The sequence below is a fragment of the Diceros bicornis genome, chromosome 18 (assembly GCF_020826845.1).
Source record: "Diceros bicornis minor isolate mBicDic1 chromosome 18, mDicBic1.mat.cur, whole genome shotgun sequence".
In the NCBI taxonomy this organism is placed as follows: domain Eukaryota; kingdom Metazoa; phylum Chordata; class Mammalia; order Perissodactyla; family Rhinocerotidae; genus Diceros; species Diceros bicornis.
The window spans coordinates 20,456,076-20,476,225 of record NC_080757.1 but is presented as its reverse complement, the minus strand read 5'-3'; the positions used below and the strand labels follow the sequence as shown (position 1 = coordinate 20,476,225).

The 20,150-nt window shown below is 33.8% G+C and overlaps 1 protein-coding gene across 2 annotated transcripts in view; it reads right to left on the bottom strand.

The window, feature by feature from the left end:
- NF1 (neurofibromin 1) overlaps window positions 1-20,150 on the bottom strand; it is a 260,892-nt gene that overhangs the window by 96,221 nt on the left and 144,521 nt on the right. The window contains exons 30-35 of one of the 2 annotated variants that reach the window (XM_058560309.1): window positions 18,820-18,955; window positions 10,324-10,386; window positions 4,687-4,845; window positions 3,837-3,934; window positions 2,437-2,583; window positions 72-218 (exon numbers count right to left, since the gene is read on the bottom strand). In XM_058560309.1, the coding sequence (XP_058416292.1) occupies window positions 72-218; window positions 2,437-2,583; window positions 3,837-3,934; window positions 4,687-4,845; window positions 10,324-10,386; window positions 18,820-18,955 (750 nt within the window). The remainder of the gene's footprint in view (window positions 1-71; window positions 219-2,436; window positions 2,584-3,836; window positions 3,935-4,686; window positions 4,846-10,323; window positions 10,387-18,819; window positions 18,956-20,150) is intronic. The other variant, XM_058560310.1, reaches the window with a different exon arrangement.

The following is a 20,150-nucleotide window of genomic DNA, read 5'->3' as shown; positions in this document are numbered from 1 at the left end:
AACTGGGTTGGTGGTAAACTTTGCATCTCAACCAAAAAGAAAGCAATCATCATCTCAAGGTGGTACTTTACCTAGTCATAAATTCCTCGAACTTTGAACTGGTAAGGTTAAGGCTGGACCAGTGTGTATCTGCCACAGGTTTGTGCTCTGGGGGACCCAGGTATGCAAGAAGTGTTGCCATTTTATCAAAAGGTCGTCTTCCAACAGCTTTATGATCCCTAGACACAGGAAACTACTTAGAAAAAAGTAGCAGCTCACTTTTAGCAGTACTCATTTCTTTAGATTGACATTTGTTGCTTTTCTTTTTATTGTCAGCTGGTGGTTCCTGCTGATTTGTAAATAGCACCAAAAAGACCTTAGGGGTTATAAGTATACACTGAAACACCTTAGAAATATGACCATTCCCCAAACTACAAAATTTACATAAAATTCTTTTTCTAGTATTCTTAATCCATTACCATTAAATGAGCAATCAGTAAGTAAAAATAACATGCTGATCCACTTTTTCTCAGGATAAAAGAATCCATTTTGAGAAACCACTATTCAGGAATTGGACATATTGTCCCTAATATCAGATCTCTGCTTAACTAGGGTAAACGTGGGTTTTCTTTTTTTTTTTTTAATTTTAAAACAATCCGTATTTTATTTATTTATTTATTTATGTTAATACAATCCTATTTTTTTATTTTTTATTTATTTTTTTAATTTTTTGTTTACTGCAGTAACTGGTTTATAACATTGTATAAATTTCAGGTGTACATCATTATACTTCTATTTCTGCAGTGGGTTTTCAATAACTATTAAATAGGTAAAGTATATAAGAATAACAAGATACTATTTCACACACATCAAATTGGCAAAAATTATGAAGTCTGCTAATGCCAAATTTAGTGAGGATACGTATAAAGAGGCTATGTCATAAAAGGATATGACCCACAGTGCTGGTCAAAGTGTAAATTAGCATGTACACTTTGAAAAGCAATGTGACAATATCTAGTAAAGGTGAGGCTGTGTGTACCCCAGAACCCAGCAGTTACATATTTAGGTAATACACAAGGAGACAAGTATGAAGAATATTTATTACATCACTATTTAAAATAGTGAAAAACAGGAAACAAACCTAAATATCCATCAATTAGGAAATGCAAAAATAAATTGTGATATAGTTATTCAATGAAATACTAACATAAGTTAAAATAAATGATAAATCTCCAACACAATATTGTGTGAAGACACTATATTCAGTATATCATTTCTGTAAAATTTTAAAACACAAAACTATTTTAATACATAACTATAATTTCCTTATTTTGCCAGTTACATAGAAAGAAGTAATACCTTTTTTCCCAAGAAATAAAATGTTATAAAGATCTGAAGTAATATAGCAAAATAAATAATGTTAAAGCTAGATGGTAGACATCTAGCTTTTATAATATATGTTATATTATGGTCTCTACTTTTTTGTATGTTTGGAATGTGTATATTTTTTTAACAACCAAATTAAAAAAATCTCTCTAGCATGAAACCACATGAATATGTATGTGACTTATGTAAGAGAAATGAATGTTTCATTTAAAAGTCCCACAGTTTATTTTAGTGTCACATAGATAAAGCATCTTCGTCTTTCTATTTTCGGGCATACATCAAGTCATGCCCATGTCTACTTCAATCCATTAACAATTCATAAAGGGTTAAAATGCTTTCTCTTTTAAACTCCCACCTCCTAATTACCTAGTCTTAGCTTCATGGTCTTCTACCTTCCCCACGAATGAGTAAACCATTTTAATTGGCATTTAAAAATAATCTGTACTCATTTTACCTTTGTAAGAGAATTCCTCATACATAAGAATTGGGGCCCTTTACACACATACATAACTAAAGACAGTAAGCGATTCAGGCTACAAGAGACTTTAACTAAAAACAGCTAAGGAAACAATTGCCAAATTAATAATTTTCAATTATTGAGTATTTTCTATATAAAGCTTTATTTGCATAAACTTAGAGTATCGCAAATGGGCTTACTATAGAATTAAAATATTGGCAATGTTTTAGTTATTAAATTCCTAAGAATTAGCTGCTTTTCAGATTCAGATGCCATACTCATTTGATCTTCTAGCAAATTTAAACTTGTCTATGTCTTGTTGCACATTATGTCTAACTGTCTGCAAACCAGAAAAAACCCAAATGGCTAATTTGTGATTTCTAAGCTTGACATTAAAAAAAAAGTCAGTAGCACCTAAGTAGACTTGCTGATCACTTAATATGACTTAACCTTTTGCCTATATTTTTTAAAAAAGAGTTTACATTTCTACATTTCTCTTACCAAACCATAATTCTTATTCCAAGAAAATGCAAAGTAAAAAGCATTATTCAGACCAATAATTTTATTAATATAAATTTAAACTGACAGTTTTCCCCATGACTGGGAAATCTTACCTATTGCTGGAAAGATACTGGCCAATTTTCTCTTGATTATTCCAGAGTAGACGATGTAAAGCAAGCACATTGCCATCACTGATGAAGGAAAGACTATGATTCACTGCATCACTTGTAGGACAATCGGATGCTATATCAAGGAAAAACCTTCAAAAATGCAAGTCATTAGAATTTTTAAAACCAGATACACTCATATTTATGTTGGAATTAAATTTATATGAAGTAACTTTGTGAAATAACAGATCACAAATATGAAGGGCTTATTCACACAATGTGACTGTCATTAAACGAAAAAAGAAGAGACAGGGAGAAAGTTGGTTTTCCATTTCTGATACCTGGCTTCCACTTCAGAGTAGGCTCTGAAGTCAGACAACAACAAAATTTAGATGGATGAGACCTTGGAGAGAAGCCAGTACTTTACAGGTAAGGAAACAGGGGTCCAGGCAAGACAAAAGACCTCTCCAAAGTTATACAGCCTGTTAGGTCAGAGTCAGGATCAGAACCTTTGTTCTCTTAACTTTCTATGGGTAGTCCATCTGCTAGAATATGAATCCTGTGCTGACATTCACTTTCTCGCCAATATGGTTTGCAGTCCAACAATACACCTTTTAACCTCCAATTAGAAAGAAGTTGATATGAACTATCATGAAAAACTGAAGGAGAGAGAGTTGTACAAGTCTAGCTTAGACTATGAGTCAGATCAATTAGATTCATATCTCATGAGAAGTAGAATTCTGGACTTTAACTTACATTTACAAAGCACTTTCTCATAAATTATCTTATTTGTTTCTCTAAAATCAACTCAGACAGGCAAACATAATACTATCCCTAGTTTACAGATAAACCAGCAACGCAGAAAGATAAAGAGAAGCAACTAGTTATGGAAACCTAGCGGAACTCAAGTTCTAAAATCATGAAACTTTAACAGTTGTCCAGTTACTCGAGAACAAAATCTTACGCACTTGCATTACTTGGTTTAAAGAATAACTTTTTAGTTCAGACACACTTCCAAAGAGAAGTATCAAAAATATTCTAACATCCAAAAAATTGTGATTATACACTATTACGCATTACCTGTAAATTTTATAGTTTTTATTAAAAATGAATTTTTTCCTTCTTCCTCTCCTCCATATTGTAGCAACTTTAACTCTTTTATTTTAGCAGATATGTCAAAAATCCCTCTTGGTTTTCAAATATAGAAATCGCTACCAAATTATAAAGAACATAGATTTACTTCATTACTGCCTTTATAGTAAAATAAGATTAACTATGTTCTTGATCTAGAGAGGGAAGAGAAAAAACCTAGACAAGAGCTTCATGTAGACCATGTCCATAGTCTTAAGTGAAACTGAAAATATTTGATTCAAACAGAGCAACTGACTAAGTAGCAGGCTGCTTACCTCCGTGCTGCATCAAAGTTGCTTTTCACAAAATCATTAAAAGGCCGCATATGCTCTTCTTTCGTGAAGAGAACATGATTAGCAATACTCTGAAGTATCTAAACAATAAAAGAGGGTTATAAAGAATCAGATTATTTACTGTTATGAAGTCTACACATTCATATATTCTTTAAAAAATATGAATGTTTTCACTGATATAATTTTTATATGTGGTTAAAATCAATTATTGTTCATTTTATAAATACTAGGTGTTGTTTCTATTCTTTCCTAAATATAAATATAATTATGATATATACACACACATATATTTACATATACAGTCATGCACCACATACCAACGTTTCGGTCAATGAGGGACCACATATGTGGTCCATAAGATTAGTACCAGATAGCCTAGGTGTGTAGTAGGCTAGTAGACACAAACCATCCAGGTTTGTGTAAGTACTCTGCACAGTGACGAAAGAGCCTAACAACACATTTCTCATAACGTATCCCTGTTGTTAAGCAATGCATGACTGTACATAAAAATATATATTAAAATTTTTAAGTGTCTCTTTAAATAAAAAATCGTATTTTGGTCTTTGCTTCAGAATTCCAGAATGATCACATAGAAAACTATTTTCCAAAGACATCTGCTAAAATATTTTCCCATGATAATAAGGCCCATCAGGTATCAGTCTAATGAATTCCTTTGTAATATAAATAAATAAAAATAAAACAAAAGCATATAAGTGAAAAGCATAGGGCATTTCAAAAATAAATTCAAGAGGAAGTACAGTGAATATGAAAAACTGAAAATTCAGTTGGAAGACAAATTTAAAATTGTTAGTTTATCAAAATAAATCTTCACCTTTGACATTAACTTCAAGCCCCTTTCGATTCTAGGTGGTGGCTTTTTATCTAAAATCCCTGCTTCATATGGTGAGACAATGGCAGGATTGATAAATCTGAGGAACATGGCACTTCCTACTGCACCGATGCTGTTCTGAGGGAAACGCTGGCTAACCACCTAAAAACAAGGAGTTGAGAATTGAGTATATGGTTTAAATTAAAACAAGGAAAAGGGAAGAAAGAGCTTGAAAGTCAAATTTTGCACAAAAACTCTGAATAGACCAATCCTCATGAACAACACATTTCTACTTTTTCCTATTCCCAAAACATCTGCAAAAAAAGTTTATCCTCAATTCCTGTCCTCCATCATTTTCAAGCACAATAAAGGTATCTAAGAAAAAAAAATCTCATGGAGGAGTTGTATAGAAGAAATCTGAAAAAAGATATCAACTTTATCATTGTTTATACTGCAGGTTTGATGAGTAACAAAAGCAGACCAAATTTGCACACAAAGATTATCATATTTTACTAAGATTAATAGACATGAGAGTGTGGTCAACTCTTATAAGGTGAAGCTAATAGCAAACCCTTGAAACATCCTATACCTAATAGTAAATACTTACATTTTGTTGTGTACCAGGTACAACTGAATTTCTTGAGCAAAATGCTTGCCATATACAAAACAAAACTTAGTTTTCTTAGATTCCTATCGAGAAAAAACTTACTTACAAGCAATGTTACTATCAGTTACTTTTCTTCATAAGAATGCTTTATGATATGAGGACCCAGCTATTATTTAAACCATAGAGGAATGGGAATTGTTGGCGATGTAAAAGAAAAAAAGATCCCACTAGGAGAGGGAAATCCTATGGGTACCTCAGTTTATAATTCTGTCAAATAAAAAAAGGATTCAAGAAATGGTTGCCCACACTCAAAACAATGTGAGCCCAATATTTAAAATGGATTTATTTTCTCTTTATAAAACATTCTACTTTGAAGGTAAAGTAATAGGTAAATTAGATTAGGAAAAGTGTTATGAAACTAGCTCAGCTCCCATCTCTTCCCAGTGCCTCCTGTTTTTTTTTTTCTTATTTTTTTTTTGTGAGGAAGATCAGCCCTGAGCTAACATCCATGCTAATCCTCCTCTTTTTGCTGAGGAAGACCGGCTCTGAGCTAACATCTATTGCCAATCCTCCTCCTTTGTTTTCCCCAAAGCCCCAGTAGATAGTTTATGTCATAGTTGCACATCCTTCTAGTTGCTGTATGTGGGACACGGCCTCAGCATGGCCGGAGAAGCGGTGCGTCGGTGCGCGCCCGGGATCCGAACCTGGGCTGCCAGTAGTGGAGCGCGTGCACTTAACTGCTAAGCCACGGGGCCAGCCCCACCAGTGCCTCCTGTTTTAAGTTAACATATGAAAATTATATTATTCTGAAATTTACATTCGTTCCATATACTACACAGTCATATTCATTTTTAGGGAACACTTATGTAACATTTTAACCTCTACGACTATTCTTGCTTAGTGTGGCTAACTGCTGCTTAAAGCAGTGGTGACTATAATAGCAAAGCCACAGCACTTCACTCAATATTCTGGGATTCCGGGGATAAACCCGCATTTCAAAAGATACTTGGGAAAAATGGGATATATGTGCAGAATCTCACGTAACTCTAGTTTTCTTCTGCCTCAATAAAGTAACATTTCTTGTCATGAATTCACACGGCTCACTGATTCCAGATTAAATCTAGAAAGAACAAGGCTTATTTCATTTCTTCTATTCCCTTTCGTGCTTCATGTGGTATACATTTTAAAAGTGTTCTTATTCACGGCCTAAAACCTCAAAATAATTTTCCGTCATATCTGATAGGGAATTAGTAAAAATAAGACTTTAGAGAATGCTTTTTTTAAGCCAAAGATAAATTGTAAGAGCTGATAACAGAGGTGAGTTATATCTTCTCACCTTTATTTAGACTACGTAGCCCAGGGAGCTTTCTTTGTGCTATAGTACTTTGAGCACTACTGAATGAAGAACAGTGCTACGCTTAAATAAGGGGAAACTGGTGAAGGCAGCTAAATATAGTAGCCTTAGTAGAAAGGCTTTAAAACCCAAATACGGTTTTAGAGTTATCTTTAGCTGAAATACAGTTTTAGAAATAGAATTCAAAAAATTCAAGTGCTTTTACTACTCTAGTACAGCGTTTAACCTTTTCAGGACTAGGAACAGAAAAATGAGCATATACATTCACACAGACAAAATTCTTCATACAATTTCAGGATGTTCATAGACCACCACTGCTACTGCTGAGTGGTTCTTTCAGAACTTCCAAATTTTCATCTTAAGACAGAAGAAACATATCAATAAACCTATAAAATTTTAAAGCCTTTAAGGACTGAGTTAGCAAGAAGGAAGAAGATTAAAAACTGCTTTATATTTATTTAATTTCAAATAGGTTGTTTGAAAAGAATTAGTATATATTCAGTTTACTCCATTAAAATCCTGAAATGGTTTTTAAAAAGCTAAAAGCTACAGTTTGTTTTCCAAAGAACCAGTTAAGTTATAAAATGTGGTTACCTGCTATGAAAGTATTTAATAAAAATCAATAATTTATATGCACATGGAGAGTTTTTTTTTTTTTGAGGAAGATCAGCCCTGAGCTAACATTCATGCTAATCCTCCTCTTTTTTTTTTTTTGCTGAGGAAGACCGGCCCTGATCTAACATCTATTGCCAATCCTCCTTTTTTTTTTTTTTTTCCCCAAAGCCCCAGTATATAGTTGTATGTCATAGCTGCACATCCCTCTAGTTGCTGTATGTGGGATGCGGCCTCAGCATGGCCGGAGAAGCAGTGCGTCGGTACGCGCCCAGGATCCGAACCCGGGCCACCGGCAGCGGAGCGCGAGCACTTAACCGCTAAGCCACGGGCTGGCCCTGGAGAGCTCTTTTAAAATACATTTTTGAAAGTAGCTATTTACTGGTTTTCTCCAGGACAAAAAAGTTTTAAAGTGTGACTCACATTAATACCCAATTTATACTTACTACTACTCAGTCTCAGAATTTAATGAAAACCTGAGTGAATTATTTCCCAAAGGGAGAAAATATTGTAAAACTTATGAAAGGCACTACACCTTCACTATCTTCCACATCTTCAAAAATAATTCATGTCAAAACTCAAAGTATCCACACCTTAGGAACACACATTGTTTCACGTACATATAATTATGTATCTCACTGATGAGAGTATCAGTATATTTTTGGAACTGAAACCTGATAAAACGTAATTGGTATCAATAAAAATGCCATACAAGTCTCATGAGTCAATTTATAAAAATACTTCTTTTTCTTTCACCACTAATTAACATCAATATAATTTTACCTCATAATATACACATACTCAAGTGTTTTTTTACTTTTTTTAACCTGTAAAAATCTAATTTGCATCCAAAAGACATTCTGCATAAAGGCCAAAGTTGGGGCAGTCTGTATGTTGAAACCAATTTTCAGTCAAATGTCCCCTTAAACCCCCTTAGTAAAAGGTGAACTACATGTTACAAATAAATGCAGTCATAAACTGTACATCAGCAACAGGATCACTACTCATACATGCTTAATTACCTGAGCTAGGTATACAATTAACTTCTCAAAGGAAAAGTAGGTATACAATATATGTTTGAGTATAATAAACAGAATTATCTGTAACATGACTACATGGCTATATACCAGAAGCCAGAACCTTCTCTATATGTTTTACATATTCCAATCCATGACAGATACACCCCAAAAGAAAGTTACCTTGCTTTTAAAAGAAAAGATCATTAGATTCCGCTAAGCCAACAACTCTATAAACCAATATTTTAAATTTATAATGACTATACTCTCTTCATACTTTGGAATGTATTCTAAAATATCTCAAATTATCAATTAGATTCCCTTTGTTTCCAAGAGGACCTCATATCATCTGTGCTGAGAAATACATTCCAAAACTTACTGTTACCCAGAAACTTAAAAAAGAAATCTGATAACAACTCTAGTAGAAAAAAACATTTCAAGGAACAATTTTAGACAAAATCTTAATAAATAAAAAGCAATGTTAGGAAGGCTAGAAAACATGCTCTAGAGAAACACAGAAAGCCTGAATTTTAATTTATGTGATTCACTAAACAATGGGTATTAGTAAAACACTGAACAAGAGTGTTAGAAACAGTAAATTAATTTCAACAGTGATGGTGTATATTATGTTAAACTCACATATGCTGAGAATTAGAAGCCTGAAGCATTAGAAAGAAATGTTTTTATTAAGCAAGATGGCCATCCAATCCAATCTATTTGCTCACAGCTGACCAAATTTACTTAACATTCTCAAAAAGAAAATCTTGAATGGACATAAAAGCATATGTCTCTCAATTTTAATTTAGTTCTTAATTTAAAACAGAAATTTATTGTATGTAAAGCTTAGACAAGGAATGAAAGATGAAACCAGATGAATACTATACAGTCATGAGTCGCTTAACAACAGGGATACATTCTGAGAAATGCGCCATTAGGGGATTTCATTGTCGTGCAAACATCACAGAGTGTACTTAACACAAAACTAGATGGTAGAGCCTACTACACACCTAGACTGTATGGCACTAATTTTACGGCACCACTGTCATATATGCAGTCTGTTGTCGACCTTGTTAACCGAAATGTCGTTATGCGGTGCATGACTGTATTCTAAATTACACTTTTTAAAGTAAATTATCTACATGACTCCTAAAGGTTTTCTTTACATCCTTCTCTAAAATCATTTGGATTATATGAACAAAGATAGTACTCAGCCTGATAAGGATAAGTCATACTGACAGAGAGTGGCAAATTTAAAATGAATGCATGTCATATTTTGGACAAATTCCACTCACAGGAAGAAAATAATTATGACTACCATAACTTTCTTCCTTTTAAATTAGGGCAGGTTCACAGAAGCAGGCAGTATATTCATATCATGTTTGCAAAATGAGGTGTTTCTCTACAAATACGGACTCACTAAGTTTTCCTTTATTTCAAAAGTACTGTGTTCTCAGTCCCAATCATTTAATAATGATTTTTTCCAAGGTAAAAGTGGTTTAACCATTAGGATTTTTATAACCTATGCATGAATATCTAAATTCTGGCTGAGACTGTCTAGATAAAAATATAAGGAATAAAAAATAAAATTTAGCATCTTTTAAGTGAGACTTAGAAAGTGACACTTTCCCTTCATATACTTCTAACAACTAAGAAAAACTTTCACCTCTAGGAAAAGAAACCACTCACATTACCTGCAAACAAGAAGCAAGAATGAAGAGAGTCAGCATTTCCTAAGGCCTTGAAATTAAGTTTCTTTTGCATTCATTTATAATTTTTAAAATAACAATAATAAAATTAGACCAGGGATATCCAATGTAACAAATGCCCCCAAAATGCCTTTGGGATAAATCAAACCAAAGGAACACAGAGAATGTTTCAATGTAACTTAATTCCAGGGTTAATTGAAATGAAAGCTATTTTGTGCCAGAATTAGTAGAATGATTTTACAGTGAAGGTCAAAATAGGCTGAAGTGAAGATGTTCTTAACAAACAGCAAAAGATTTTTGTTTTGCTTGGAAAGAAACAGCTAATAAAAAGTTCTCCAAACTTACTGATTTTTTGTTTTCCTTTTTTTCTTTTACTGTAGCTTTATTCAGTAGGGAGTGGCAAGTTGCCTACAGAACAGAGATGAGCACAAACAAGTCACAGCACCAACTACATACAGCAACAAAAACAATGTTGGCTTGTACATAAAATTACACGATCAAATGTAACACAAATGGAATCAACAAAAAATTAGAAATCAACTGAATTTTGAGGGATGAATTTTATTTCTCGATTTAAATTTTTATTACATTTTTTTAAGCCAAAGCACTAAATAAACAGCAAGAAATGTTGAGACAATCATATCTACTATTTCTGGCTATAAATCACAGAAATGCTCTCCCCAAGTGATTTTGAGGATATTTAATTTTACATTTCAGTTAATTCCTAGCCTTTGATAAATTTTATATAAAACATTCATTACAAGTAGATCACACACTAAAAACACTTCTATGTGTCTACATGACTTTTTCTTGATATATAAATACTTCTCTGTGTATCCTTCAATTGACTTTAAGTTCTTTTTTCAATAGCTGGCAATTAATTTAGATCCTACTAATTAAAAAAATAAACATTGAATGGCTAAATATAATAGAAAAATTCATTTTAGAGATTCTGAATTAAAAATCTCTCTTAGAAGGATTACTCTTAAAATGTCACACATTTTTCTGTTTGCAGGCTACTTCCTGAAGAAGTTCTAATCAGAGGAGGTTAAAAGCTCTGCAACATTTGGGAGAAGAATGTTATCAGCTCAACTAGAAATAAGCATTAATTAATATTAAAGTGAAGAAACTGCAGAGAAAATTACAGAATAAAACTGTAAGTCTGCTTAAAATTTTTCACGTATTTGACAATTTATCAGAATGTCTCAAAAAAGAAAAGAAAAACCACCAAAAACCCCTAAAACCCACAGAGACATATTGGTTTCATCTCTCAGAGCTCCTTCTAGGCCAAAGAGTTCTTTTAAAATTAAAAGACTCCCGATTGGACTAGACTAGGCACAAGAATTATTTTTAAAACCAAATTAGAATTCTTTAATCCACCATACACGGCATTTTATTCTAGGAATTCTATGCATCCAACATCATAACCCATTAATAACTTGGGCTTCAAGTTAGTTCGACGTTTGTTCATCCATCCATCCATCCATCCATCCATCCATCCACCCACCCACCCACCCACCCACCCATCCATCCATCCAAGTAGTTATTGTGCATCTACATGCTAGACACCATTCTAGGCATTGGGAGACAGCAGAAAAACAAGCAGACACAGTCCTTTTCTCATGGAGCTTTGGTTCAAACTTTAGATTATAAATAAAGGCACTAGTAACCAAATATATCACAAAAATGCAGTTCTATACACTTTTTTTCGATTATGGTATATAATATCATTTATAGCCTGAAAAAATTTGCGTAAACTACTTCTGTTTGGAGAAGCAGAGTCACTGGGAAAAGATGACATTTATTTAGAATCATAATATTCAGCTTTTTCTCACAACTCTCTTATCATAACTTAAGAGAATATCACTTTTGAGAATGACTTTCTCATTATTCCAAAACTATCAGGAAGAAAAGTGGAAATAAATACATGAGAAAATGCCTTAATTATAAATCTAACACATGCTCACAGTAGGCTATTCCTATATAACCTTAACTCGGTCCACTAAGTAAGGAGGCATATAAAATAAGAGAACTGGTTAAAGCATGATTTGAAAAACGCTCAACGGTGAAAAAATATGAACTCAAGTAAAAAGAGCTAAATCTCAGAGCAGTTTATTAGCCAGCAATATACTCACTTAGCTTTCAAAATTTCCCTAGTAGGTCCCAAAGCAGGAGCCATGTTTACTAAAGGAAAAAAAAAACCAGTCGACTACTATCCCTCCCAGCAAAACATAAAAGCACAAAGGTACCATTATGTTACTGCCAAAGTCAAAATGGCAAGAAAAAGCTAGAAGAGGGAAGATGAATAAAAATAAAAGAGCTAAGGGAAAAACTACATTTGGAAGGAGAGTCAATGAAAGAATATGTTGAGATCAAAGCTTTTTTTCTTTCTTTTTTAATTAGTAAAGGTAAAATTCCGTCATCAGTCGCTTATTAAAAAACAAAACCTTATTTATAAATAACATAGGATAACTTTGCTCCATAGTACTCTATCTACATTCCAACAATAAGTTTACCCAATACTTCAAAGAAATGCACTGACACACATTTGAACAATATTCTTAAAGAGAATAATTTTATGTGAAGTTTTAATATAATAATTCATGTCTGTTATAATACAAGATATAAAATTATGGAGTGCTTTAAAAAGCATAACACATAGTGTTTAATAAGCCACCAATTATCACTTGACTCTATTTTCTGAATTATTTTCACAACCTCCCTACCTTTCTGACTATGAAAGCTAGCAAGAATCTTGCTTACTTGGGTGGGAGGGATGGGGAAATTTATTCCTTCCTTAAATATTTCCTAAGTACTTACTAAGTGCCAAGTCCTGCTCCTTTCACCTTATCAGAATCATGGTCTTAAACTGGACTCTAAGTTTGGTGAGGATACAAAAAAATTTTTTCTTTTAGAGTGACAACCACACGAATTTCTACTAAAATCTACTAGACCATGTAAAATCAGGTAGTCAGTACCCATTACCTTTTAACTAGCTAAAGTCAAAGCCACTGCCACTTTTTAGAAATCCATCTGCTTTGAAAACAGTTACTACCAGGCAACCAAGAAGTTGACCCAGACTGTTTTTAATATGTGCTCATCATTTCTTGTCTGCCTAGTTTTATAAACAGCAGAATGACTAAATTAGATTTAAAGAGAAACCTGAATAATGCCCAAACTTAAGAGAAGACATTATTCACTGTATTACATTTCATGTTATAACTAAACCACTTCCTAGTTTCAGATTTAACTAACTGAAAAAATTATGTGGGGCTCTCCTAAGTTTCCTTGAGCTATTTTGAAAAGGCAGAAAAAGTCACGATAAATTAAGAGAGTTTGAATGCTAATCATGTTCTATCATCTCTGTATATGGTGAAAAGTTTTTTTTTTAGATACAGTAGATACATCTTTATAAATAGCAATGGGGGAAAAATTCACACATAGCAGCCTGAAACCACTTTTTAAAATGGTAATTTCACTGATCTTGCTCATGTCTCTAAGCAACCAAAGCCCTGTGCTAAAAAAACAAATGGCTGGGGATGACTCTGCAAAGAAAGAGACACAAAGGCATGGTTTTGGTAAATGCATAAATTCTTTCCCCTAGGTCCACCCCTGTCCCAAACTCCAGGCCCACTAATGTTTCTTCCAGAATCAGAGTTTAAACAGGCTAATATGGATTTGCATTAATCTCCCTTGGAATGAATAAACTGCTCCTGAAACTGCATATGCAATTGAAAAACACAGAGGAAGCCATAAAGGAACACAGACCTAATTTCCTCAACAAGTAGGGGATGACTGTGGAATCCGAGCTCAGAGGCATTACTTCCAGTGCTAGTGTTAGAAAGTCTAATCATTTGATCTGAATGATGATGCAATATATTTTATAAGTAGCATTCTACATAAAATAAACAGAACATTCAGTCCTGGGAAAACCTGACAAAAACACACTATATATTATATATCTTTTTTTCTAGTTTTATTGAGAAATAATTGACACACATCACTATATAAGTTCAAGGCATACAGCATGATGGTTTGATTTACATATATTGTGAAATGATTACCACAGTAGGTTCAGCTAATATCCATCTTTTCATATAGATACAATAAATAAAAAAGAAAGAAAACAACTTTCCTGTATATTATACAGGAGTGTTAGCTATGGTCATTATGTTGTACATTACATCCCTACTACTTATTTATCTTGTAACTGGAAGTTTGTACCTTTTGACCACCTTCCTCCAATTCCCCCTCCCCCAACTCCCACCTCTGTTAACTGCAAGTCTGATCTCTATGAGTTTGCTTGGTATTTTTTTTTTTTTCTTTTAGATTCCACATATAAGTGAGGTCATACAACATTTGTCTTTCTATATCTGACTTATTTCACTTAGCATAATACCTTCAAGGTCCATTCATGTTGTCACAAATGGTAGGATTTCCTCTTTTTTTTATGGCTGAATAATAGTCCATTGCAAATATATACCACAACTTTATCCATTCATCCACTGATGGACATTTAGGTTGTTTCCATGTCTTGGCTACTGTAAACAACGCTACTATGAACATGAGGGTGCAGATATTTTTTTGAGTTAGTGTTTTCATTTCCTTTGGATATATTCCCAGAAGTGGAACCACCAGATCATAAGGTAGTTCTATTTTTAATTTTTTGAGGATTCTCCATACTGTTTTCATAATGGCTGTATCAATTTACAACTCTACCAATGGTACACAAGAGTTTCCTTTTCTCCACACCCACGCCAGCATTTATGTCTTGTCTTTTTGATGATGGCTATTCTAACAGGCGTCAAGTGATATCCCATTGTGGTTTTAACTTGCATTTCCCTAATGACTAGTGATGTTGGGCATCTTTTCATGCACCTGTTGGCCTTTCGTATATCTTTTTGGAGAAACATCTATTCAGATCTTTTGCCCATTTTTTAATTGGGATATTTGTTTTTTTGTTATCCAGTTATATGAGTTCTTTATGTATTTTGGATATTAAATCCTTATCAGATATATGGTTTGCAAATATTTTTTCCCATTGTGTAAGTTGTCTTTTCACTTGCTGATGGTTTCTTTTGCTGCGCAGAAGCTTTTTAGTTTGATGTAGTCCCACTTGTTTATTTTTGCTTTTGTTGCTTGTGCTTTAGGTGACATATCCAAAAAATCAGTACCAAGACCATGTCAAGGAGCTTTATTCCTATGTTTTCTTCTAGGAGTTTCATGGTTTCAGGTCTTACCTTTAAGTCTTTAATCCATTTTCAGTTAACTTTTGTGAATGATGTAAGTATGGGTCCAGTGTCATTCTTTTACACATGAACGTCCAATTATCCCAGCACCATTTACTGAAGAGACTGTCTTCTCTATATTGAGCATTTTTGGTTCCACTGTCAAATATTAGTTGACTTTATATGTTTGGGTTTATTTTTGGAATCTCAGTTCTGTTCCATTGGTCTATCTGTCTGTTTTTATGCCAGTACCACACTGTTTTGATGACTATAGCTTTATAGCATAGCTTAAAATCAGAAAGTGTGATGCCTTCTGCTTTGTTCTACTTTCTCAGGATTTCTTTGACTATTTGGGGTCTTTCGTGGTTCTATACAAATTTTAGGAGTGTTTTTTCTACTTATGTAAAAAAACATGCCATTGGCATCTTGAGAGGGATTGCACTGAATCTTTAGATGGCTTTTGGTAGTACTGACATTTTAACAATATCAATTCTTCCAATTCATGAACACAGGACTTTTCCATTTATTTGTGTCTTCTTCAATATCTTTCATCAGTGTCTTATAGTTTTCCGAGTAGAGATCTTTTACCTCTTTAAATTCATCCCTAAGTATTTCATTGTTTTTCATGCTAATGTAAACAGGATTGATTTCTTTTTCAGAAAATTTATTGTTAGTGTATAGAAATGCTACTGACATTTGTATGTTAACTGTATATCCTGCAACTTTACTGAATTCATTGCTTAGATCTAACAGTTTTTTGGTTGAGGTTTTAGGATTTTCTACATATAAAATCATGTTATCTGCAAATAGAGACAATCATACTTCTTCCTTTCCAATTGTGATATCTTTTATTTTGTTTACTTGCCTGATTGCTCTAATACTTGGACTTCTAATACTATGTTGATTAGGAGTGGTGAGAGTGGGCACTCTTATCTTGTTCCTGATCTTAGAGGAAAAACTTTCAACCTTTCACCATTGAGTATGATGTTAGCCATAGATTTGTCATATATGGCCTTTATTATGTTGAGATATGTTCCTTTTACGCCTAATTTGTTAAGAGTTTTTATCATAAATGGATGTTGAATTTTGTCAATTGTTTTTTCTGTGTCTATTAAGATGATCATATGATTCTTTTCCTTCATTCTATTAATGTGATGTACCACATTGATTAATTTGCATATGGTGAACCACCCTTTCACCCCAGGATTAAGTCCCACTTGATCATGGTGAATGATCCAATTAATGTGCTGCTGAATTCAGTTTGCTAGTTGTTTACTGAGAATTTTTGCATCTACATTCATCATGGGTATTGGCCTGTAGTTTTCTTTTCTAGTTGTGCCCTTTTCTGGTTTTGCTATCAGGATAATGTTGGCCTCAGAAAATGAGTTTGGGAGCGTTCTCTCCTCTTCAATTTTTTGTAAGAGTTTCAGGACTGGTGTTAATCCTTCTTTAAATGTTTGGTAAAATTAACCAGTAAAGCCATCTGGTCCTGGGCTTTTCTTTGCTGGTAGATTTTCTATTACTGATTCAATCACGTTACTAGTAATTGGTCTATTCAGAATTTCTATTTCTTCCTGATTCAGTCTTGGTAAGTTGTATGCTTCTAAGAATCTTTCCATTTCTTCTACGTTGTCCAGTTTGTTGGGGTACAGCTATTCATAGTAGCCTCTTATGAACCTTTGAATTTCTGTGATATCAGTTGTAATATCTGCATTTTCATTTATAATTGTGTTGATTTGGGTTCTTTCTCTTTCTTCTTTGGTTAGTCTAGCTAAAAGTTTGTCAGTTTTGTTTATCTTTTCAATGAACCAACTCTTAGTTTGGTTAATCTTTTCTATTGTTTTTCTGTTCTCTATTTCATTTATTTCTCCTCTAATCTTTATTATTTCCTTTCTTCTCCTAACTTTGGGCTCAGTTTGTTCTTTTTCTAGTTCCTTAAGGTATAGAGTTAGGTTGGTCATTTGAGATCTTTCTTGCTTCTTAATGTAGACATTTATTGCTATGCACGTCCCTCTTAGAACTGCTTTTGCAGCATCCCATAAGTTCTGATATGTTGTGTTTCCATTTTCTTTTGTCTCAAGAAACTTTTTTACTTCCCCTTTAATTTCTTCTTTGACCCATTGGTTGCTCAGAAGAGTGCTGTTTAATTTCCATGTGTTCGTGAATTTTCTAGTTTTCTTCCTGTTATTAATTTCTAGTTCATGCCACTGTGGTCAGAGAGGATATCTGGCATGATTTCAATCTTCTTGAATTTTCTAAGACTTCTTTTGTGGCCTAACGTATGGTCTACCCTAGAAAATGTTCTACATGCACTTGAGAAGAATGTGTATTCTGCTGTTGTTGGATAGAATGTTCTGAATATGTCTGTTAGGTCCATTTGGTCTATAGTGTTGCTCAAATCTGCTGTTTCCTTATTGATTTTCTGTCTGGATGATCCATCTATTGCTGAGAATGGGGTATTAAAGCCCCCAACTATTACTGTATTACTGTTCATTTCTCCTTTTAGCTCTGTTAGTTTTTGCTTTATATATTTAGGTGCTCCGATCTTGGGCGCATAAATATTTATAATTGTTATATCTTCTTGATGTATTGACCCCTTTATTGTTATATAATGACCTTCTTTTTCTCTTTTTACCATTTTTAGTTTAAAATCTATTTTGTCTGATATAAATAAATGAAGCCTGAAACAGCTTTTCAAAATGATAATTTCACTGATCTTGCTAATGTCTCTAAGCAACTGAAGCCCTGTGCTAAAAACACAAATGGCTGGGGATGACTCTGCAAAGAAAGAGACACAAAGGCATGGTTTTGGTAAATGCATAAATTCTTTCCCCTAGGTCCATCCCTGTCCCAAACTCCAGGCCCACTAATGTTTCTTCCAGAATCAGAGTTTAAACAGGCTAATATGGATTTGCATTAATCTCCCTTGGAATGAATAAACTGCTCCTGAAACTGCATATGCAATTGAAAAACACAGGGGAAGCCATAGAGGAACACAGACCTAATTTCCTCAACAAGTAGGGGATGACTGTGGAATCTGAGCTCAGAGGCATTACTTCCAGTGCTAGTGTTAGAAAGTCTAATCATTTGATCTGAATGATGATGCAATATATTTTATAAGTAGCATTCTACATAAAAGACACAGATCAGTGAGTCCTGGGAAACCCTGACACAAACATATTATAACTTAATGAAGAAATAAAAATTACAGATCAAGCATTTCACAATGAAAAAAGCAAGGAGTAGACCTCCCTCATATGTGAAAGACCCTAAGAGTAATTTAGGCAAAAGATAACCAAAAAAAAAATCCGTAACATATCTCATTTCAACCACATCCGTTACACTCAGTAGATTCAGCATTTTAAACTTGCTCCTAAGGCAAGGAAAATTTATTATTTTTAAAGTACCCCCTCAAAATACTTCACACAGTCTCCTAAGCAATATTTAAGTTTCTTTCAAAGCCAATTCCAATAATAATTCTTAACATATTACTCATCCAAATTGACTCAGTATTATCAACCACCCACTATCAGCAGCTAAATCCTTTTTCGGTAAAGCACTCTTTTTAATTTAGCTTTGGATTAACAATAGTAATCTCTAACCTTAAGCATACCTGGTATAAACAGTGGCACACACTTCGAAGCTGAGGGGGGAATTCTGAAGAGGAACTGATGATGGCATGGAAGAACTTTTCAGTCATCTGAAGGAGGTTCCGCTGGTTTTCCTCAAGGCTCTCTGACTGTTCTAACCTACAAAAAAAAAAAAAGTAAAATCAATTAAAAGCAAGCAAACAAAGAAAAACACTCCTTAAAAGAGTCTCCTTAAGAGACATTCAGCCAAATGCAATATGTGGACTTTGCTGGGACCCTGATTTGAACAAAGCAACAGTAAAAAAGGCAATTTTGAGAACTGTGTATAAAAATTCTCATCCCCCCACATTCTCACAAATTTGGCATATCATTTTTAATCTAGTAGGTAGGAAAGGGCACCTCTTGCTTTAACTGTTATTTCCATGACTTCTAGTAAAGTTAGACATGCTTTCATATATTCTGTGGCCATTTATGTTTCCCCATCTTGAACTGCCTTTCATACCCAGACTGATATTTCTGTTAGGTGCCCCTCCCACCAGTACCTAAAACTCAAGTTTGCCCAAAATTAACTTATTTTTCCTCCTACTCCTATGATTTATCCTGTGTTCCCCATGTTGCCAATGGCACCACCACTCACTCAATCACATCATTTTGGTGACCCCTGATGTCATCTTTGCTTGCTCTACTCCATTACTCCTCACATCCAAATTGGTAATTCTTAGTATGACCTCTAAAGTCTTGGTGTTGTGTTTAAAGGCAGAGGTTTGGAAGGCAGACTTACTAGGTCAAGATATTTAACTTCTCTCAAATTTTTTTATGAATAAGACAGGAATAACAATCATGCCTACTTTATAGGGCTTAAATTTTACCCAATGGCTATCAAATCCACAAAGCTTTACTCAAGCTTCCCAATTGACATAATCTGAACTCTAAAGACATATCCCCTAAGAAACTCACTACTTAACTGCTTGTTATGTCTTATCGCCCCTAAGAAACTATAAGCTCCTTAAAGGAAGTATTCATCTTTGTCCCATTAAAAACTAGCACAGTATCTTACCAAGCAAGTATTGAGTAAATACTTGTTTTCAATCTCTTAATTAGTAATTTTTGATTTCTATACTAATTTACATACTACATAAATGCTTGAGACACTCAAATCATCATTCCAGACTCCTTGGCAGCTCACTGTGTGGTGCAGCATATGGATACAGTAAGAGTTTGGAAATTAATGTGGAATACAAGGCGAGAAAGATTTCATGAGATAGGTGAGTTCTAAAGGAGGCACAGAATTTGCACAGGCAAAAGGAAGTAAGGGTATTTCATAAAGAGCAAGTAGGCAGGCCAGGTACTCAAT